General features: G+C 46.0%; 2 protein-coding genes and 1 long non-coding RNA gene across 11 annotated transcripts in view; 1 reads left to right on the top strand and 2 right to left on the bottom strand.

Moving 5' to 3' along the window:
- Catsper3 (cation channel, sperm associated 3) overlaps nucleotides 1-8018 on the bottom strand; it is a 39549-nt gene extending 31531 nt beyond the window's left edge. For 3 of the 4 annotated variants that reach the window (NM_001252487.1, NM_029772.4, NM_001252488.1), the window contains exons 1-2: nucleotides 7759-7939; nucleotides 5999-6152 (exon numbers count right to left, since the gene is read on the bottom strand). In NM_001252487.1, coding sequence (NP_001239416.1) covers nucleotides 5999-6152; nucleotides 7759-7856 — 252 coding nt within the window. In that variant the 5' untranslated portion in view covers nucleotides 7857-7939. Of the gene's footprint in view, nucleotides 1-5998; nucleotides 6153-7758 lie in introns of all 4 variants that reach the window. The other variant, XM_006517455.3, reaches the window with a different exon arrangement.
- Nucleotides 8019-8049: 31 nt separating this feature from the next.
- Nucleotides 8050-17383, top strand: 4930451E10Rik (RIKEN cDNA 4930451E10 gene). 3 transcript variants are annotated; one of them, NR_167714.1, is made up of 3 exons: nucleotides 8050-8093; nucleotides 8525-8636; nucleotides 17125-17383. It is a non-coding gene; the product is annotated as an RIKEN cDNA 4930451E10 gene (long non-coding RNA). The 3 variants fall into 3 exon arrangements; NR_167713.1 differs by lacking the exon at nucleotides 17125-17383 and adding an exon at nucleotides 16208-16574; NR_167715.1 differs by lacking the exon at nucleotides 17125-17383 and adding an exon at nucleotides 16415-16574 and having other exon boundaries at nucleotides 8447-8636.
- Pcbd2 (pterin 4 alpha carbinolamine dehydratase/dimerization cofactor of hepatocyte nuclear factor 1 alpha (TCF1) 2) overlaps nucleotides 15688-18984 on the bottom strand; it is a 49734-nt gene continuing 46437 nt past the window's right edge. For all 4 annotated transcript variants that reach the window (XM_030247422.1, XM_006517398.3, XM_011244564.2 and 1 more), the window contains 2 exons: nucleotides 17071-17151; nucleotides 15688-15913 (listed from right to left, as the gene is read on the bottom strand). In XM_030247422.1, the coding sequence (XP_030103282.1) occupies nucleotides 17106-17151 (46 nt within the window). In that variant the 3' untranslated portion in view covers nucleotides 15688-15913; nucleotides 17071-17105. The remainder of the gene's footprint in view (nucleotides 15914-17070; nucleotides 17152-18984) is intronic.

Raw genomic sequence — 18984 nt, 5'->3', positions numbered from 1 at the left:
TGTAACAAAGCCAGCTTTAGCATGGTCCATCATCTTCTTGGTGTGTTCTTAGATCTGGTTTGCAGAGAGCAGAGGGAAGAGGGAATAGTTCTGCATCTATTTTCTGTTCTTTGTTTCTTGTATGTGCATCTGGGTGACCCGAGCTTCATAAAGAGCCATTAGTGCCCTCTCCTCCCCTAGCGTGTGGAGGCTGGAGAGGCTAATTCTTCTTTAAAGGACTGATAGGACTCATCAGAGAATCAATCCTTTGAATCTGGATGTTTTCAGTCGGGATATTCTTATTACAGTTTTAATCTCGTTTGTTGTGGATCCACTAAAATTATTACTCTAAGGAAAATGGTGTAATTATATTTTAATTTTTAAAAGATCTTTAAAGATTGATCTTTAGAGATGTCTCTTAACTACTTGCATATCCATTCCTTCGTATGAAAACATATTTTTTAATTTAAATAAAGGAAAGGGTCTTTTTCCCCCCTTTCTCGATTTCTCCAAGAATCAACAAATCTAACTAGCCTGTCTGCAGCTTGGAAAGCTGGCTTGTGACAGGGACACTAACAGATCAAGTCTAGTCTCAAAACTAGAAACGACACTATCTGTGTTCATTTCTCTGAATGATAAATATACATGTACAGTACTCCCCTTATGAGGACCAGCCAGTCAAGTCAGAAGGACCCACTGTGTTCCTTCTGCTTGTAATATTTATCATAACGTTCTGGTTATCTGTGCTTACTGGTCTATGATGTTGAATGAAAGGTCATTTTCATTGTCAAAGAGGTTGTTTATTTTCATTTAATTTTAGTAGGATCTAGAAATTCATTCATTTCTTTTAGATTTTCCAATTCAGTGGGATATAAGGTCTTAAAGGTCTATCCTAACCTGTTTCCTAGTTTATCAGCATCTACTCTCCTGGATCCCTTTCCCCTCTCATTTATGATGTGGGGCCATCTTTGTCTGGTTTGAACCTCCAGCCTTTCCCATCATGTCTCCCTCTGTCTGATACCTTAGCTTGTCTCATGCATTTTTCTCTCACTAGTTTCTGCCCTGATCATAACTGTTTCCTCCACTTACCTAAGTTCTCTTTTTATTTTAAAGGGATTTGCATGGGCAGGGGGTCACAGCTATGGAGGCTTGTGGAGTCAAGGCAGATCTCTGCATCTGCTTCTTCCCTTCCACCTTCCTGTGGTCCCAGGGGTTGAAGCCTGGTCTCCATGCTCATGGGGCAAGCACCTGTACCTGGGGGCATCCTGCTGGCCCATCTAATGTTGTAACACTTGCAGCTGTAACTTTCCCTCTCAGGACTTTCTTTCACTTGTTCCATAGATTTGCTGTGTTGCGTTTCCAATTCCACTAGATTGTAGGAATGCTGTTCTCCTCCTCAATTTCTTCCAGGGCCCATGCGCTGTTCCCGAGTGGGCTGTTTAACCCCCGTGGCTTTGGCTCTCTTGCTTTGCAGCTTTACCTTCTGTTGTGGTCAGATGAAATACAGAGGAGTCTCGTCAATCTTCCTATGTTCAGTAAGACATTGTTCTTCATAATAGAAACCTATCCCAGTATCCCCAGACTAATTTGGTATTTACCATTCACTATTTAAATCCCCCACTCAGTTTTTAAAAAACATTCTTTGTGGTAAGGACCCCAAGCACTGTGAAATGGATCAGTGGTTAAGAGCACTAGCTGAGAACCCAAGTTCATTTCCCGGCACCCAAATCAGGTAGCTCAAAACTGCCTGTCACTCCAGCTCCAGGGGCTCTGATGCCCTCTTCTGGCCTCCACGGGTATCACCATGTGTGTGCACATACACACAGGGAGAGATACACATATATAAATAAACAATCTTTTTTTAAAAATCCAAGTTGTGTGACAAAAAAAAAAAAAAAAAAAAAACAAAAAAAAAAACCCTCCTCTCCTCTATGTTTCTTGACAATAGGCAGCTGGTTCCAAAAGACAGAAACATTCAGGTTTACACCAAGCAAGGTGACAGATGCCATTCTTCCATGATGGACATATGGTGTTGCTGGATTCTTCTTGATACTCAGGGCCCAGATCCATTGCTTCACCTGAGCTGTCACCAGACCAGAACACGTCAACTGAAATAAATGCATGGTATGAATCTCAGGACTTAGGAGACTAAAGCAGAAGGATCATGAGTTTGGAGTTGGCTAGAGAGATGGCTCGATTAAGAGCACTGACTGCTCTTCCAGAGGTCCTGAGTTCAATTCCCAGCAACCACATGGTGGCTCACAACCCTCTGTAATGGGATCTAATGCCCTCTTCTGGTGTGTCTGAGAGCTACAGTGTACTCATATACATAAAATGAATTTGGAGTCAACCTGGGCTACAGAGCATGAACAAACAAAAATAAACCAGCAGAAATGTTAGGCATGGCGGTATGAGTAGGCACACATCATGGTCAGGGTTCACAGCAGAGGTACCAGTAAAGCTTGCTTCTTTCCTGCAGCTAGCATCTCAGGGGTAAGGTGGAGCTCCCAGCCTTACTCACCTCAGTCTTTGAGAATTTTCTAGCCATGGTACTTACTATCCTTGGGCTTCAAGTTAGCTCATCCCCAGGCAGCAGAAGTATTCCCAAATTATCTCCTGCATCCCTTTGCCATGAGCACAATAAACTCTGCCAGCTTCCTTACAGAGTAGATGACAAGATATTCATGCCTTCAGCATAGCTCCTGAATCTGCTATTCCTCTAAGAAGCTCCAGTTTCAGTGTTGACATCATAGGCGCCAAGAAAGCGGAACTGCTGAGTCGGTCAATGTTCTAGTTGTTCTCAGAAAACATAGATCAGTTCATGCTGACAATGTCAATCCAAACAGACTTTCTCTGTAGCCTAGGCTCGCCTCTAACAGAGATCTGTCTGCCTCTGACTCCCTCCTGAGTGCTGGGATTAAAGGCATGGACCACCATGCACAGTGTAAACACGGACTTTTAATTTAACATCGTCCACACATCTCTCATCTCCTCTCTCCACAACATCTCCATTTTCAAGAACACAGGATGGTCCCAGCATCCCGGAAGCTGATGCAAAAAGATCACAAGCTCAGGTCTGCTATAAACAAACAGAGAAACACCACAAACAACATGGAAGATGAAAGAAAAAAAAGTAAGCTGTCCTGAGCAGAGGATGTAAGTCAGTGGTCCAGTGCTTGCCTACTGTGTGTGAGCATCCCCTTCCTGCTGGAAAAAATAAATAGAAGAGAAATTTTTCATTATTTTTTTTTAATTTTTATTTATTTATTTATTATATGTAAGTACACTGTAGCTGTCTTCAGACACTCCAGAAGAGGGCGTCAGATCTCGTTACGGATGGTTGTGAGCCACCATGTGGTTGCTGGGATTTGAACTTTGGACCTTCGGAAGAGCAGTCGGGTGCTCTTACCCACTGAGCCATCTCACCAGCCCCGAAATTTTTCATTATTACCCATGGCTTTCTCACAGGTTTTACAGTGTCTCAGAATAACACTACTGCGAGCATCACAACTAAGGTGACTGTTAAACATGGGTCCACACGGTAAGGCCCTGCTGCTGGTGACAGTACAAGCTTCCTTTCAGCAGAAAGCTGGCCACAGAGAAGGCACGGGACATAGAGAAATCATCTCAAGCCAACCAGGAAACGGCCTCCCTACTGGCCAGCTATCGGAGCGCTAGCAGATATTGCAGGTAATCACACACACACTAGCCAGACTTAGTGGGTGTGATGGTTTGAATATGCTTGGCCCAGGGAGTGGCACTATTAGGAGGTGTGGCCTTGCTGGAGTAGGTGTGTCACTATTAGCATAGGCTTTAATATCCTCGTCCTAACTGCTTGGAAGCCAGTCTTCTCCTAGCTGCCTTCAGATGAAGATGTAGAACTCTCAACTCCTCCCGCACCATGCCTACCTGGATGCTGCCATGTTCCAGCCTTGATGATAATGGACTGAACCTCTGAACCTGTAAACAGCCCCAATTAAATGTTGTCCTTATAAGGCTTGCCTTGGTCATGGTGTCTGTTCACAGCAGTGAAACCCTAACTAAGACAGTGGGTCATCAAAAATAATTTAAAGATATGAAATTCTAGTACATCCATTGTAGGAGGGATATGGAGGGAATTATGAGGAGGGGAGGAAGATATATGTGATCGTATTTTATTATTGTAATTATGTATATATGGAGTTCTCAAAGAATAAAGACAATTTTAAAATAAAGAACGTTTTAAAACTGTTGTATCTGGTTCTCCTGGTTGGCCTTGTCTTTCAGTCCTGCTGTAGCCTTAGGATCAAGGGATACATCCATTGTGTGCCGAACATGTTTTCCTGGGAAGTGGCAGTCAGCGCTGATTCTACAGACAGCTATACCCTTCCATGCTCATCACCAAAAGCACCGTGTGATGCTTCTCCAGCCACTCAGGCTGGCTGCACACCCGTTTCTGAACATCAGTGAGTTTGTGCCCTTTATAAACCTGCGTCCCTCCTGTTCGCCCGACGTTCTTGGCTCACACTTTCTTCCCCCAAGGGAAACTGAGCATGTCACCCCACTATCATTGGGCAAATTGCCACAGAGAAGTTGGATGGGTTTCCCAGATGCTCTGAAGTCAAACTGTTTCGCTCCGTCGTTTTAGTGATGCTCGAGTTAAGTCCATATTCTTGGGTATGCAATGTGTACTCTTTCAATTTACACATTTTGGGGTGATTTTTCTTGGGTTTGGATTTTTAGCATTCTGGGCCATGGGTATTTGAAACACAAGAGTTCCTCCAATCTGTGAGCAGGGTTTACTCCTCGACACCAGCGCTCAGTATTTTCTCAGTGGTTTTTATCACTTATATTTTAAATGAGTTTTTAAATTTCCTCCACTTAATTTGAGCCACCATCTGTGTACGTAACTGCTTGCCCTATGTTAGCCTTCATTTTTGTAACTGCTTGCCCTACGTTAGCCTTCATTTTTAAATGGTTTTATTTGACGTCTAGTTGTTTCCTGGGCTTAGTAACTTTGTTTCTGTCCCTTCTTCCCCGGGGCCATCTCTGTGGACATGGTGCTTGCTCTAGAGTCGGGTGTTCCAGAGTTGGTTGGATTTTGCAGCCTTATCTTTGCAGTAGGGTTTTGTTACCTGTGGGGATCAGATCCCAGCTTGCTCTGTCCTGTTATGGTGTGTGCGATTTCACCTCAGCCCTTGCCATTGTGTCTTTCATTCTAAATCCCTTTTCCTAGCCTTTGAGAAAGTGTGCTTCCGACTCCGCCGATCGATTAAGACGCAGCAGCTTTGCCAAGCAGCAGTTGCACAGAAACAGGCAGTTCTCTGTTCAAGGCCAGCCTGGCCTACACAGTGAGTTCAAGGGCAGCCAGGGCTACACAGAGAAACCCTGTCTCAAGCAAGCAAACAAACAAGCAAACAAAAGCAGCAGCAGCTTCACTTGGAGGACTGTAGTTCTATTTCTTTTGGCTCTATGGGAATGCTGTCTTTGATGATGATGATGATGATGATGGTGATGAGGATGATGATGATGATGGTATCTGTATGCCCATAGCTTGCTAAATCTTCCTCGGGTTCCCCTAAGTGCACAGCCCTTTAGAGGGAGCTCTGCCTGGTCAGTCCTGCAAGCTCCAGCCCCTTCAGAGATGACCAAGAACTTTCTACACTCACTACTGAGCTGCTGCTGTGGGCAACCCAATTGTGGATAGCTAGCCTGACATCAGCCCAGCACACCCTGGTGCCCCTCTGCTTCCTCCCCACAGGAACTGACCCTAACTCCATTGGAAATGCTGCCCAGGAGACTCAGCTGTGATAGCCAGCATCTCCATTTACAAGTTAAGAGAGAATTCTGGGAGGTTTACCAGCCACATCGTTGCTGCTGCTCTCTGCCACTAACTGATGCTACTGTGGAGGTCAAAGGTCTCTAAAAGTGTTCCTGTGGAAAACCTCTTGCAACAAAGATGCCTTTGAAGTATTTTAACATTTTCAGAAACAATACAGGCAAAGTAGTAAGAATTAAAGCTGCTTTCAGCTCAGCTCACCTCAAAGGTTCTGAAAAACTCGAATTGTATGTCATAATTAGTCCCCAAGACCAGTAAAAAGGAGTTGGTGGTGACCGTGGTGATCATCACAATCTGGAAGAAAGTGCTCTTAATAACCTTCCTGAAGTAAGCCTGGCACTCCTTATCCTTCCTCCTGCCAAAAGGAGGGACGAGAGGCGTGGTTACACAGAGAGACGAGAGGCGTGGTTACACAGAGTCCCACTCAACGCCCCACTCCTAGGGCTGAGGCGTCTGTTCCTCCCACACTGGGAAAGGAAATATACGGGATGGGCTGGGGCTGCGGGTGGGGGTTTGTGTACTTATAAGCAGTTGAGTGACACAGTGACCCCTGAGACACGGTCATGAGTGTAGCCTACCCCTACCAGGCTCCTCTCCCTGGACTCCTGAAAAAGAGTGGTCACTACGTCTCAGACAACGTTTCCTTAAACACAAGGAAATACTTGAGTGTCCCAGGAAAAACTTATTAATGAATAAGCACGCACACATCAAGTGATATATATCACTGATTTATAATCACATATATGCATATAGTCACAGATATACATATGTACATACAAATACATAAGCTCACAAGTCTTGATTATTAACTCAAACACCCTAAGAGGAAAGGAACACACAGCCAAGTCATGACAGTTGAGATGGTATGAGGGAGATACAAAGTAACGTCTGTATGTTTTCTGCTTATAAAATGAGTTAAAACGTCCATATGATAGCATTTCATGCTCACAAGTGAAATGTGATAGGTGTTCTTCTTAAGGAACAGGGAAACCTACACTGGTCAGTTTGGATTCAAAACAAAACCAAAACAAAAGACTGGAACAGTTCAAGGGTTCAAGTTCTCTCATCTGAATTCGAGTCCAAAAGAATACAAGCTGAAATGAACAAGGTGACTCAGTCCCACATGTTTATCCCATGGTTATTTTACATATGTGTGTATGTATGTATATGTATGTATGTGTGTGTGTGTGTGTGTATATATATATACACACATATATATACATATATATATGTGTGTATATATACACATGTGTATATATACACATATATATACACACACACAAATACATACACATACACACACACACACATATATATATACACACATATACACACATATACATACACACACACACACACAAACACACACACACACATATATCTGTACACACACACAATTGTGTGTGGTAGCCTTCATCTGTGGTGTCCCAAACCTACTCCAGAAGCTGAGGATGGAAGATCGCTTGCCTGAACCTGTGACATGACGAGGTCTTCGTCTTAAAACACAACATACAGGGAGAGCCGAAGTGCCTTCTGGCCTCTGTGTCAACACAGACACAGGCAGTGCACATACATACATGCAGGCACTCACATAACACACACCCAGTTAAGAAACAACAATAGCAACAAAATCCTCCAACTATATATATTCTATATATTCTATCATCTATAACAAAATGGATTGTCTTCATCATATGATTTGAAATAGGCCCTGTGACAAAAGAAAGAAAAATTCTTCAAATTATCCAATACTTTAATAGAAAAAAAAAAAAAAAAAACATTACTCCAGGTTAACAGCAACTGTGCCGACCTTGGCCTCCAGAGAGACTAGCGTGTCTGAGACAAGCCCTTCTATCTTGGGGTGCACACAGACACCTGTGGAAGAGGCTACCCTTCACTCATCTCCTAACATGGAGGTAAAGGATACTTACTTAATCTTACTGAGTCTTGCAGGTACTTACTTAATCTTGCTCAGTCTTGCCTGCAATGCTTCCGATGCTGTAGCAAACAGTGAGCCCGACTTGACTCGTACAGGGTTGTGGTGAAAATGTTGGGACATTTTCCAAATTTTCTGTCTTCCTTCCTCACTTTTATCATACAGATAAACACCTCTGCCTAAGGTCCTTGGCACCTGAATTCTACGAGGCAGCAGCAAGGGACCCTGGGAAGGGTTCTCTGCTTTATGAGGTCGCTCTTAGGCATTCTAGCTGTCACTAGTAGGCTTGAGAGGGAGGCCTGGCTAAGGCCTATTCACTTGTGGTTCCTTCTTCCTGAGATAAGGAATGCTCCAGAGAGGGTGAGTACCTAGCAACCCTGGGGAAAGCAGGGCAAGAGATCTTTAGAGATGTGAAGGCCTTCCCTCATGATGTGCCCGCTTTGGCAGGCAAAGGCCTTTTATAAGGTGAGCCAGCACCAGAGATACCTAGAAGGAAGAGAAGTTTGCAGTGGGTCAGGCAATGGACACAAAACCCACGGGAGGTGCAGAGGGGGCACAGCAGATCTTGCTAGGAGGAGGCTTGGGCTGTAGATAACAAAATTCCTTTCCTGAGGAAAATGTAAACAATGTCTAAGGTCCCACGGACACACCTGGGGAGGAGGGCACCAAAGTTCACTCCGGGGAATCAATGAGTTTGTTGGTTTGTCTTACAGAGCACAAAAAAGGGGTTACAGACAGGAGTGTGGGTGCTCCCTCCCAAAGGCTCCACCGGAGTCATTGCTTTCCCATAGTTGCAGAATGGAGGCCTCACCTAAGTCTCACCAGCAACGCACTCTAGCCTTGCTCTGCACAGCAGTCAGGGCAGAACCGCACACGTGTGGCATGGAATGACTAGATACTCAGGTAAGGGTTCTGTGCCCTGCCTCTCACCATCCTTCCTTAGATGGAGGGCAGCAGGGGGGGGGGGGGGCAACATCAATAAGCCCAGTCTTGCAAAGCCACCACTGCTGAACTCCCAAAGACGCTTGGAACAACACGTGTTATTAGACGCGTTCTCACGACCGGCCAGGAAAGACGCAACAAACCAGAATCTTCTGCGGCAAAGCTTTATTGCTTACATCTTCAGGAGCCAGAGTGCAAGAAGCAAGAGAGAGCGAAAACGAAACCCCGTCCCTATTAAGGAGAATTCTCCTTCGCCTAGGACGTGTCACTCCCTGATTGGCTGCAGCCCATCGGCCGAGTTGACGTCACGGGGAAGGCAGAGCACATGGAGTGAAGAACCACCCTCGGCACATGCGCAGATTATTTGTTTACCACTTAGAACACAGCTGTCAGCGCCATCTTGTAACGGCGAATGTGGGCGCGGCTCCCAACATCTCCCCCTTTCCTTTTAATAAGAGCAAATAGGCCACCCATATTAATGAGAGTGGAGATAGAGGTCAAATCCCCAGTGTGTAGGTAAAGGAGCCATGTACAGGATTAGCTCTTAGGCTCACAGGCTTTTACCCAGAGCAACCCTGACCTGCTCCCGTGTCGTTTTGCCTGGGGGAAGGGAACTAGGACACTGAACCTTCATGAAAGATGACATGTCTCCCTAGAATAGGCTCATATATGCCGCAGAGCCTTTCCATTGCAGTGCTTAGCCGTGCAACTCTCTCGGGCTGCTGAAGCACACTCACTCTATCCCGTGCAATGAGTCTAGCCTCGTGAGATGTAAGAGCTGAGTGGCCAGCGACCTATTGCCTAAGCATAGATAACCATATATCAGGGGGAGCTCCATGTTCTAGTCCTGCAAGCGCCTGGGCAATAACCACCTTGTCTCTCCTAGTTTGGGCCTTAAGCTTACAGACCAATCAAAGAAGCAACACTAATCCACAGCAAAGTGTATCTCCAAATAATATTAATCCCACCCAATTTTTTAAAGAAGGAAAATGTTGAGGAGATCCAATTGGGTAATCCTTTGGTCAGCGACAGGTCCAAGCGCGTGGAGTTGACCTGAAGTCTCAATTCCCGAAGGATCTGTTCAAATTCAGCCATCCAATTCTGTAACATATACTGAAAAAGACTTTTTGACAAATTAGCTGCCCTAGTAAATTTAACATACTGAATGGAAATAACACACAATCCCGGAAACTTTTGTTCACATCCCAGCTGAGTTATTTGTCATAATACATCTAGTTGTATCTGGACAAGATCTATGAGTTGATTAACCAGCATGAGACCTCCCTGTATCTTGACATTAGCTGAGGCCTGTTCATCTATGACTGTAGTCACTGAGGCTGACAAAGTGTTAATGGTGTCAGTCGTCTGGACCTGTCCAGACAGAGCCAAGGCTGTCTGAATCAAGGCCAAACCCAGTTCCCAGTTAGTGGTAAGGCGGAAAGTACAGGGAGACCCCTCTGTACTGGGCCAAATAAGTTCATTTGCTCATTAATGGCTCTGAGGTCATGGAGCAGTCTCCACTTTCCTGACCTTTTCTTAATTACAAAAATTGGAGTATTCCAAGGTGAGGTAGAGGGTTCAATATGGCCTAATTTTAATTGTTCCTCTACCAGTTGAATCACAGCTTCTAGTTTTTCAGAGGATAGGTGCCATTGAGGAACCCACACTGGGTCCCCTGTTTTCCATGGTATGGGTCGTGCTGCCCCAATGGCCACTAAGGAAAACCCAGACCCTGTCTGTCTTGGTTTCCATTAGGTGAGATGGGCTCTATCCTTCCCTGTTCTTGATGTCCTAACCCTTTTCCTTCTTTATAACCCATCTTTGCCATGATATTTTTTGCTTTAGTTGAATACCCTCCCGATGGGGCGTTTTCATTGGACAAAATAAGGCCCAAATGCTGCATAATATCCCTTCCCCAGAGGTTAACCGGGAGTGGGAGCACATAAGGTATGAATTTCCCTTGCTGTCCTTCAGAGGATTCCCACGTCAAGGCAACGGAGCTTATAGTGGGACATGATTGATATCCTAGGCCCTGTAATGAATGAGATGACTCTGTGGTGGGCCATGCTTTGGGCCACCAATGTGTAGAGATTATACTTTTATCTGCTCCGGTATCAAGGATGCCTTCAAACTCTTTTCCGTTGATCTTAAGGCGGAGCTTAGGTCTATCATTTAAAGATACAACCAAATAGGCAGAATCATTTCCTGAGGAGCCCATTTTCTTTATCTCAGGTCCTGCAGATTTTTCCCTGGTATTATCAGGGAGGAGCAGCAGCTGAGCTATCCTATCTCCTTTACTAATAGAAAAAACGCCTTTAGGGCTTGAGCACAGGACCTGTATTTCAGGGGAATGTTGACAATCCATAACTCCAGGGTGGACTACTAAGCCCTGCAAGGTGAGTGAACCCCGGCCGAGAATAAGGCCCATGGTTCCCGGGGGCAAGGATGGTATAGGCTCCACTGGCACCGGCTGAATACTCATTTGAGGCATTAATAGGAAGTTGGAGGCGGCACGCAGGTCCACCCTTGTGGGTCTTCCTGGGTCGCCTCTCTGACTGCTTCCTGGGTCCTGACAAACCGGTTCCCATATCTTTGAGGGCCCTGGGACCGAGGGCCCGATGACCCGTTTTTTGGCACATCAGTTGATTGACTATCAGGTGGGGGAAGGACTCTGCCCTTTATATCCCTCACAGAGCGACACTGGTCAGCTCTATGATAACCCTTGCCACACTTAGAGCAAAGAGTGAGAGTCCCTCCCTGTTTATCTGGAGCTCTGCAATCTTTCTTAAAATGCCCAGGCTTTCCGCAATTAAAACATGTCCTCTGATCATTTCTGCTCATGGAGCGGTTCTGAGATTGGAGGATGGCGGCCGCTAAGCCTGCATTGGTGAGAGGTCCCCCAAGCTCTCGACAGACCCTGAGCCAGTCTTGTAAGCCTTTGTTCTTTCTTGGGGCTATGGCCGCTCGGCACTCCTTTGTGGCTTGCTCATAGATTAGCTGTTCTATCAGAGGCGCAGCTTGCTCTGACTCTCCAAAAATACGCTCTGCTGCCTCTGTCATTCTGGCCACAAAATCTGAGAAGGATTCCTGAGGTCCCTGGACAACTTTTGTTAATTGACCAGTGGTTTCACCTGCTCGGGAGAGCGCCTTCCAGGCCCTAATAGCCGTGGAGGAAACTTGGGCATAAGCTCCCCAATGGTAGTTTGTTTGATCAGCAGAATAAGCTCCCTGACCCGTTAACAAGTCAAAAGTCCAATCTCTCTGCTCTGGATTCAAAGCAGCTGCGTTTGCTCGGGCCTGCGCTTGTGCAGCTTCGTGCCAAAGAGCTCTCCATTCCATATATTTGCCCATACTAGGGAGAGCGGCTTTTACAACCGTTTGCCAGTCAGCAGGAGTTAGTGCCATGCCGGCGAGCCTGTCTAACTGCACCAAGGTAAAATTAGCATTGGTTCCGTATTTACGGACCGACTCGGCAATTTCTTTAATTTGTAAGTATTCTACCGGAGCGTGGACACGCCCACCCTCGGCTCCTTCAAAGACCGGAAATGCCTGTTGTACTTTCCTTTGTTCCTCTCTGGGAATGAATGAGTCTGCGCACTGCCTCTCTGCGCATCTCTCTGCGCATTGCTGACGCACTACGCAGGGCGGGGGCTCCGCATAGGGCGGACCTTGAAGCCGACTGCCCTGAGGCCAATCAGCAAACTGGCCTTCGCCAGCCGCTTTTGGCTTCCTTAACTGATTAGCTAGCACTTTACCTGGCTGGTACCCTTTTTTCTCATAATGAGCTGCTTCTTCCTCCCAGTCTGTTTCTTCAGAGGAGAATTCTTCATCTGCTTCAGAGCTACTAAGAGCTGGCTCCCCGAGCCCATCCAGCGATGAGCACAGGCTCCTTTTCCTAGAGACCTCCGCTAATTGATCTTTCTTCTTTTCCCTTTTTCCTCTTTTTCTTCTAATCTCTCTCCAGGTATTCCTACCTAACCTTAACTTTTCCTCGGGTTCAAGACCCTTGGAAAGGCCTGTATACTTATTTTGTGTACCATATTTCCTCTTTGTTCCTACTCTCTCTCCCCACTTTACTTCTGATAGCTTGTCCTGAATTTCATCTAGAATCCTCCCTGCCTTAACCACTTGATAACATGTGAAAAGGAACAAAAGGGCTTCTAACACTAGAAAAAATTCAAGGCCAAACATATTCCACTTTACTTCTGATAGACTGTCTTGAATTTCCTTAGAAAGTTCAAGATCAGACTTACCTCGTAAAGCTGTACTCACTGGTACTCTCGTTCCCCAGCTGAAAAGTTCTGAATTCATACAGTTGAATCCTTCTTAACAGTCTGCTTTACGGGAACCTTTATTACCGCGACCCGCAGTTCTGGTTCTGGAATGAGGGATCTTCCTTGCGCCAGTCCCGAGTTTTTTCTCGTCCCGGAATTCGGCACCAATTGTTATTAGACGCGTTCTCACGACCGGCCAGGAAAGACGCAACAAACCAGAATCTTCTGCGGCAAAGCTTTATTGCTTACATCTTCAGGAGCCAGAGTGCAAGAAGCAAGAGAGAGCGAAAACGAAACCCCGTCCCTATTAAGGAGAATTCTCCTTCGCCTAGGACGTGTCACTCCCTGATTGGCTGCAGCCCATCGGCCGAGTTGACGTCACGGGGAAGGCAGAGCACATGGAGTGAAGAACCACCCTCGGCACATGCGCAGATTATTTGTTTACCACTTAGAACACAGCTGTCAGCGCCATCTTGTAACGGCGAATGTGGGCGCGGCTCCCAACAAACACGGAAACCAGAGTGTCAGCAAAGACATGTTTTAAAAACAAGAGCTACAGGGATTTAATTCTGTTTAACCCTTTTAAAGTAGCATTGTCCCCCTGACACCCGCTTTGGCTTGATTCTTTCAAGCCAAGGCAAGATACAGAGATCTAGATTGCTATGTGATATTAAATATTTAGTCACCAATTTAGTCAATTTCCTGGAAACACATGTTCTTGAGCTTTACGAAAACAAGGTGGCCATCGCACCATCTGTACTGTACGTCCCTAATATTCTTTCTTTTCTATGGTTTGTAGTGTTAGGGGCGGAACCCACACTTTAGTGTTGGCCAAGCACTCCACCCCAGCCTGTCCTTAGTATACTGAAATGTGTGTACATATGCACTGCTGGAAGAAAACACCCATATAAGCAGCTAGTACAGCAAATTGAGAAAGAGCATTTACAGCCTGCCCAATAGGAGAAATAAGTCCTGGTGAGTACAATCAACAATGCTATATCTTATAGTAAAAAGCAGGGACTTCAAACCATCTGGTCACAGGTGATTGAGTTAGAGATGAGAATCATAGTGCATGCAGCACATAGAAATCCATGCAGGCACACACACATAGATGAAAATAATTTCTTTTTAAGGAGAGAAGGAGTTGAGCCTGAGCTGCAGGAGATCCTACCTTAAAATACAAAACCCACAAGCAAACAATAAACACTACATTGTATACTAATCTCAAATTAATTTAAAATAAAATTGGTGTGGTGGGGAGGTGGTATGCTCGGGTATCAGGTTGCCTAGATTTAGAATCCCTTAGGAGACATCTCTGGATGTATCCAGAGGGGTTTTTACAGAGGTTTTAATTGAGGAGAAGAGGCCTACCCTAAGTGTAGATAGCACCATCCCATAGGCTTCCTGACCACAGGTGCAGCGTGACCGGTTCACATACCTGCCGTCTCCTCTCCTGTTCCATGAGGGACTGCATCCTTGAAGCCTGAGCCGCAACAAGTGCCCGCCCCCCCCCCCCCCCTCCTCTAGGCCGATTTCTCTAGGACATCTGTTCACAGTGAGAAAGTGACTAAGGCCCTGCCTGCCTAAGGGAACAGCCAGGAAGTGGCTTTGGAAGCTTGGCTCCTTATCACATGACCACCCAGGCTCCTTGCAGGGGTGGCAGAGGTAGCAGAGGTGGCAGGGGGTGGGGCAGTCAGGTTTTTGTGAAGTGAGGTTCCTGCAAAGATGATCTTTGTTAGAGTCTAAGTCTGTGTGTGGACTGTCCCCTGGTAACAACACAGAAACTGTGGCAATCGATGGCTTTGGATTCTTCCTCAACTCATTAAGCCCAATAACGCACAGGCGGACAATCACAATGACAAGGAATCCTTGCGTTGCCACATCTTGAAGCCAGGAACAAAAACGCTTGTCCTCTTCTTAAACCCCCTTGTCTAAAAAGGAAAACGCAACCAAGACAGGTTATCCAACTTTTGTCACTCTTGTAATAACATTAACTACTCGAGTGGTAAAACAGCCAAATCCAGAGCAACTTTCGCTTCGTGAGAATTATTCTACACACACACCTTCTGAGTGAGGAGCTCCTTCCCGTGGCCGCCAACACTGTATTACAAAGTCCTGCTCTGGAGTTCCTGGGTGACAGAAGGGGACTATTCTCCTAGCCGCGTCCTGGCCGTGTGGGGGCTGGAGACATGCTCAGCAGTTTAGCGCCTGCTGTTCTTGCCAAAGACCCAGGTTCAATTCCAGCACCAACATAGCAGCTCACAGATGCCCGTCACTCCAGTTCCAGGGGACCAGATGCCCTCTTCTGACCTCCACAGGCACACACGTGGTCCACGTGCAAGTAAAACATCATAGACATAAAGCGAATCTAAAAACAAAATCCCACTTTTTTTCTAGGCCAGTCTGGACAATACAAAGGCAGTCTAGCTACAGAGCAAGAACCTGTCTAGAAAAAAAAAATTTCTTTAAAAGTTGTATTTCTTTGAAAATATTATTCATATAGCAATCCAGGTTGGGGGGTGGAGAGATGGCTCAGCAGTTAAGAGCTTATATTGCTCTTTCAGAGGCTCCTGAGTTCAGTTCTGAGAACCCATATCAGACTGTTCACAACTGCTCCAGAGGGTCCCCTGCCCCTCCATAAACAGCTGTACTCACACACACACCACATTTTTAATTTTTAAATAATTCAGGTTGGTTTATCATGTCCTTGACTAGGTGTAATGACAAATAACTCAGGCTTGGCTTCAAATCATTCTGTATTTGAGCATCAATCATACAACAATGTATACATGTAACTATGAACTACTTTATGACAATTTATTAACATAAGTGGCTTGCAAACAACGCTGCAGACAAGGCAGGCGCAGATCACAGAGATGCAGCAGCTTTTTCAATGAACTGGGCCAACTTCACATCCCGCTTGGTCAGGCCGCCACAGTCATGCGAGGTGAGGGTTATCTGGACCTACGAAGGGGAATGCAGCTTTTCAGATCTGAGCAGGGCCCTGTGGGCTTTCTCCCTGGGCAGCAGGCATGAGTATACTTCTCAACACTCCCATCTGAGAACTGGGGGGTTATGTGACTTAGAAAATACATTCCAGATAATCACAGAGTTTCCCAGACCCATCAGCCACCTAAGAGTAAAGGTCCCGGGGGTGGGGGGTGTCAGCCACCAGCATAGAAAACCTTGCTTCCTGGAGGGTTAGAGATGGAGGCTCCATTTTAACTCCAGAACTTCACTTCTGCTGGCTCTGTTCAGGCCTCCAGGAAAGGGAAGCTGACCCATCGGGCGGGCAGCAGTTGAGTGAGGTACAGAAGCTGCCAGCTGAGGGACTGGGTGAAGTCTTGACTCAACAAGATTGAAAAGCAAGAGAGACATCCAGGGTGGACAAGCTCAATCTGGGACTGGACAGTTAGGAATTGCTTCTTTTTAAAAACCCCAAAGTGGAATTCTCATTTCTCCAAGATGATGTACAGACCTTCAGAGAAATCTGGACTGATACCCCGAGTGCTGAGACCATGAAGACAGGACACTTTTGGGGGACAGGATGTCCTCTCACTGTACTCCTTAAAACTTTTCAGCCTGCCCTCTAGAGATCAAATCTTCAATAAACATTTACCTCAGAGAAACGTTTTCTGAGATTTATTTCTTCGAGACATGTAAGGCCATGCTATCTGATTTGCTACCATTCCTTTTAATAAATTATTTTCAAAGTAAAACTCTGAGGTCTCAGGTAATGGCATGCCGGTGCCTATGATCTCACAAAATGTGAAGAAGAGGCAGGAGGATCTCCCTCAAGACTGGCATTCATAGTGACTTACAGGCTGGCCAGGGATGCATAGAGACTGACTTAATAATATACCCCTCCAAAGAAATCTCCCTCCACAAAAAAAATATAAAATCTTATTTTCATGGCTGATATCCAAGATCAACTCGGGAGCCTAATCTAGCCCCAACTTCTGAAAGATGAGCTCTGCCCTCAGGAGCGCCCTGTCTGTGTTACTAACAAGGACACACGGGGTTCCTTAGAGAATACTTTCTCGGCACTTTCTGTGGATTCACAAATAAAGTTTCTTCAATTCCAAAATTAAAATCATCCAAAAATAAAGAGGTTCATTTACTTTGTTGTAGACGTTGAACCATTCCGGGTGGTGATTCATCTTCTCTGCTTGCAGGGCAACCCTGGACATAAAGCCAAACGCCTGCAAAACACGGAGTCCAGAGCAGTTAGTTACCTGCCCCGCCCTGCGCTCTGGAGCTGGGAGACCCCAGAGCCGCCCAACCAGATAAAGGCTTGCTGGCCTGCTGGGGAAGCCTGAGAAATCACAGGGGAAGAAGGGCTGCTCTCTGCAAGCCAGGGCACCAGGGCAGCAGACTGCGAGGTGGGGAAGCAATCTGGCTCAAATAAACAAACCAGGAAATGAGTGTCACCTAGTGACCTGTCTGGACGGCTTAATTGTCCTAGGACTCCCGACTGCACTGGGATAATTTCCCTTCAACCCAGCGCCCTAGGTCTACCTGCCCCAATCGAGGGAACCAATTTGCTTCTTAGCTGGTCCTTCTGTTTTTAGTGAACGGGGTACTTCGGCCATCATTGGCAGGGCTGTGGAGAAAGGCCGACAGCTGTCCCAGCCCACCCGTCAGGGGATGGCCAGTGAAGGCCTACCTTCACCACCATGCTACGTGGCTACGGCCCCACCAAGCTGAGGTGCCAGTGTGGCTCAGCAGAAGACGAGCCTGGAAACAAGCCGAGGACCCTACCCAACAACATGGACAGCCGGGCTCACACCACAGGGAAACCAGAGATGCCAAGCAGACGGCCTCTGCTTCTGTTTTGCTTTCTTACACACTTTTATGAAGGCATCTACATATAATAATCCTCTAAGGCTCAGGGACATCTGTGGAAGGGGACCACAAAGTCTGTGAGAAGCTGACAACAGGATGAAGTTTCGGACTGCAGTCTGGACTCAGCACAATCATGAATGCACAACTGTGCTGAGTTACCTGCACTGTGCGCACGCATGATTGGTCCTGTGAACTGTCAGTCATGGGCAATACATTTTCAAAGGAAGGGGAGGGAAGAATCCACTTAGCTACATGTGGACTTATCCAGAGCAAACGTCCTCTCGTGCCCCTTTCACTCCAGATCTGATCCCTGAGAGCCCACAGACGCTGTGAGGAGCTAGGATGTCTGCTTGGGTATTCAGACTTGGAACTTCCACTGTCTAGAGTGGCTGGTTTCTATTCAACATGGCAGAAGTAGAGGACTTCTGGAAGAGCCAGCAATGACAGACGGGATGTTGTTAAGGGCCTCCTGGCCTTTTATTTTTTATTTTTTTTTAATTTTTTAAAAAAACTTTGTTTCAAAAGGTTTTTTTTTTAAAGATTTATTTATTTATTATATGTAAGTACACTGTAGCAGCCTTCAGACACACCAGAAGAGGGAGTCAGATCTCATTATGGATGGTTTTGAACCACCATGTGGTTGCTGGGATTTGAACTCCAGACCTTTGGAAGAGCAGTCGGGTGCTCTTACCCACTGAGCCATCTCACCAGCCCCCTCCTGGCCTTTTAAATCTGGGAACTCTGGATTCAAATTTTGACACTATGACATCATGGTCATGTGATCCTAGACTCCATTTTCCTTTTCTTTTTCTTTCTCTCCCATGTAGTACTGGCAGACCTCAAACTTACTTACTTTCTCTCTCTCTCTCCCTCTCCCTCCCTCCCTCCCTTCCTCCCTCTCTCCCCCTCTCTCCCTTTCTCTCCCTGTCTCTCCCCTTCTTTCCCTCTCAGTTATTTTTTAAGATTTATTTTTAAATGATGTGTATAAGTGTGTGCTTGCATGTGGGTATGTACACCCTAGAGCTGGAGTCAAAGGTGTGCTACCCACACAGGGAATCGAACTCTGGTTCTCTACAGAGCAGCTCACACTCTGAATCACTGGCTATCCAGACCTTATGGGTTTTTTTTTTTTAATTTAATTTGTTCTCAGACATTCTCACATATGTACATAATACCAACCATTCTCACCC

This window comes from Mus musculus, chromosome 13, assembly GCF_000001635.26.
Source record: "Mus musculus strain C57BL/6J chromosome 13, GRCm38.p6 C57BL/6J".
NCBI lineage: Eukaryota > Metazoa > Chordata > Mammalia > Rodentia > Muridae > Mus > Mus musculus.
The sequence above is the reverse complement of the archived record's forward strand: the minus strand, read 5'-3'. Positions and strand labels throughout refer to the sequence as shown.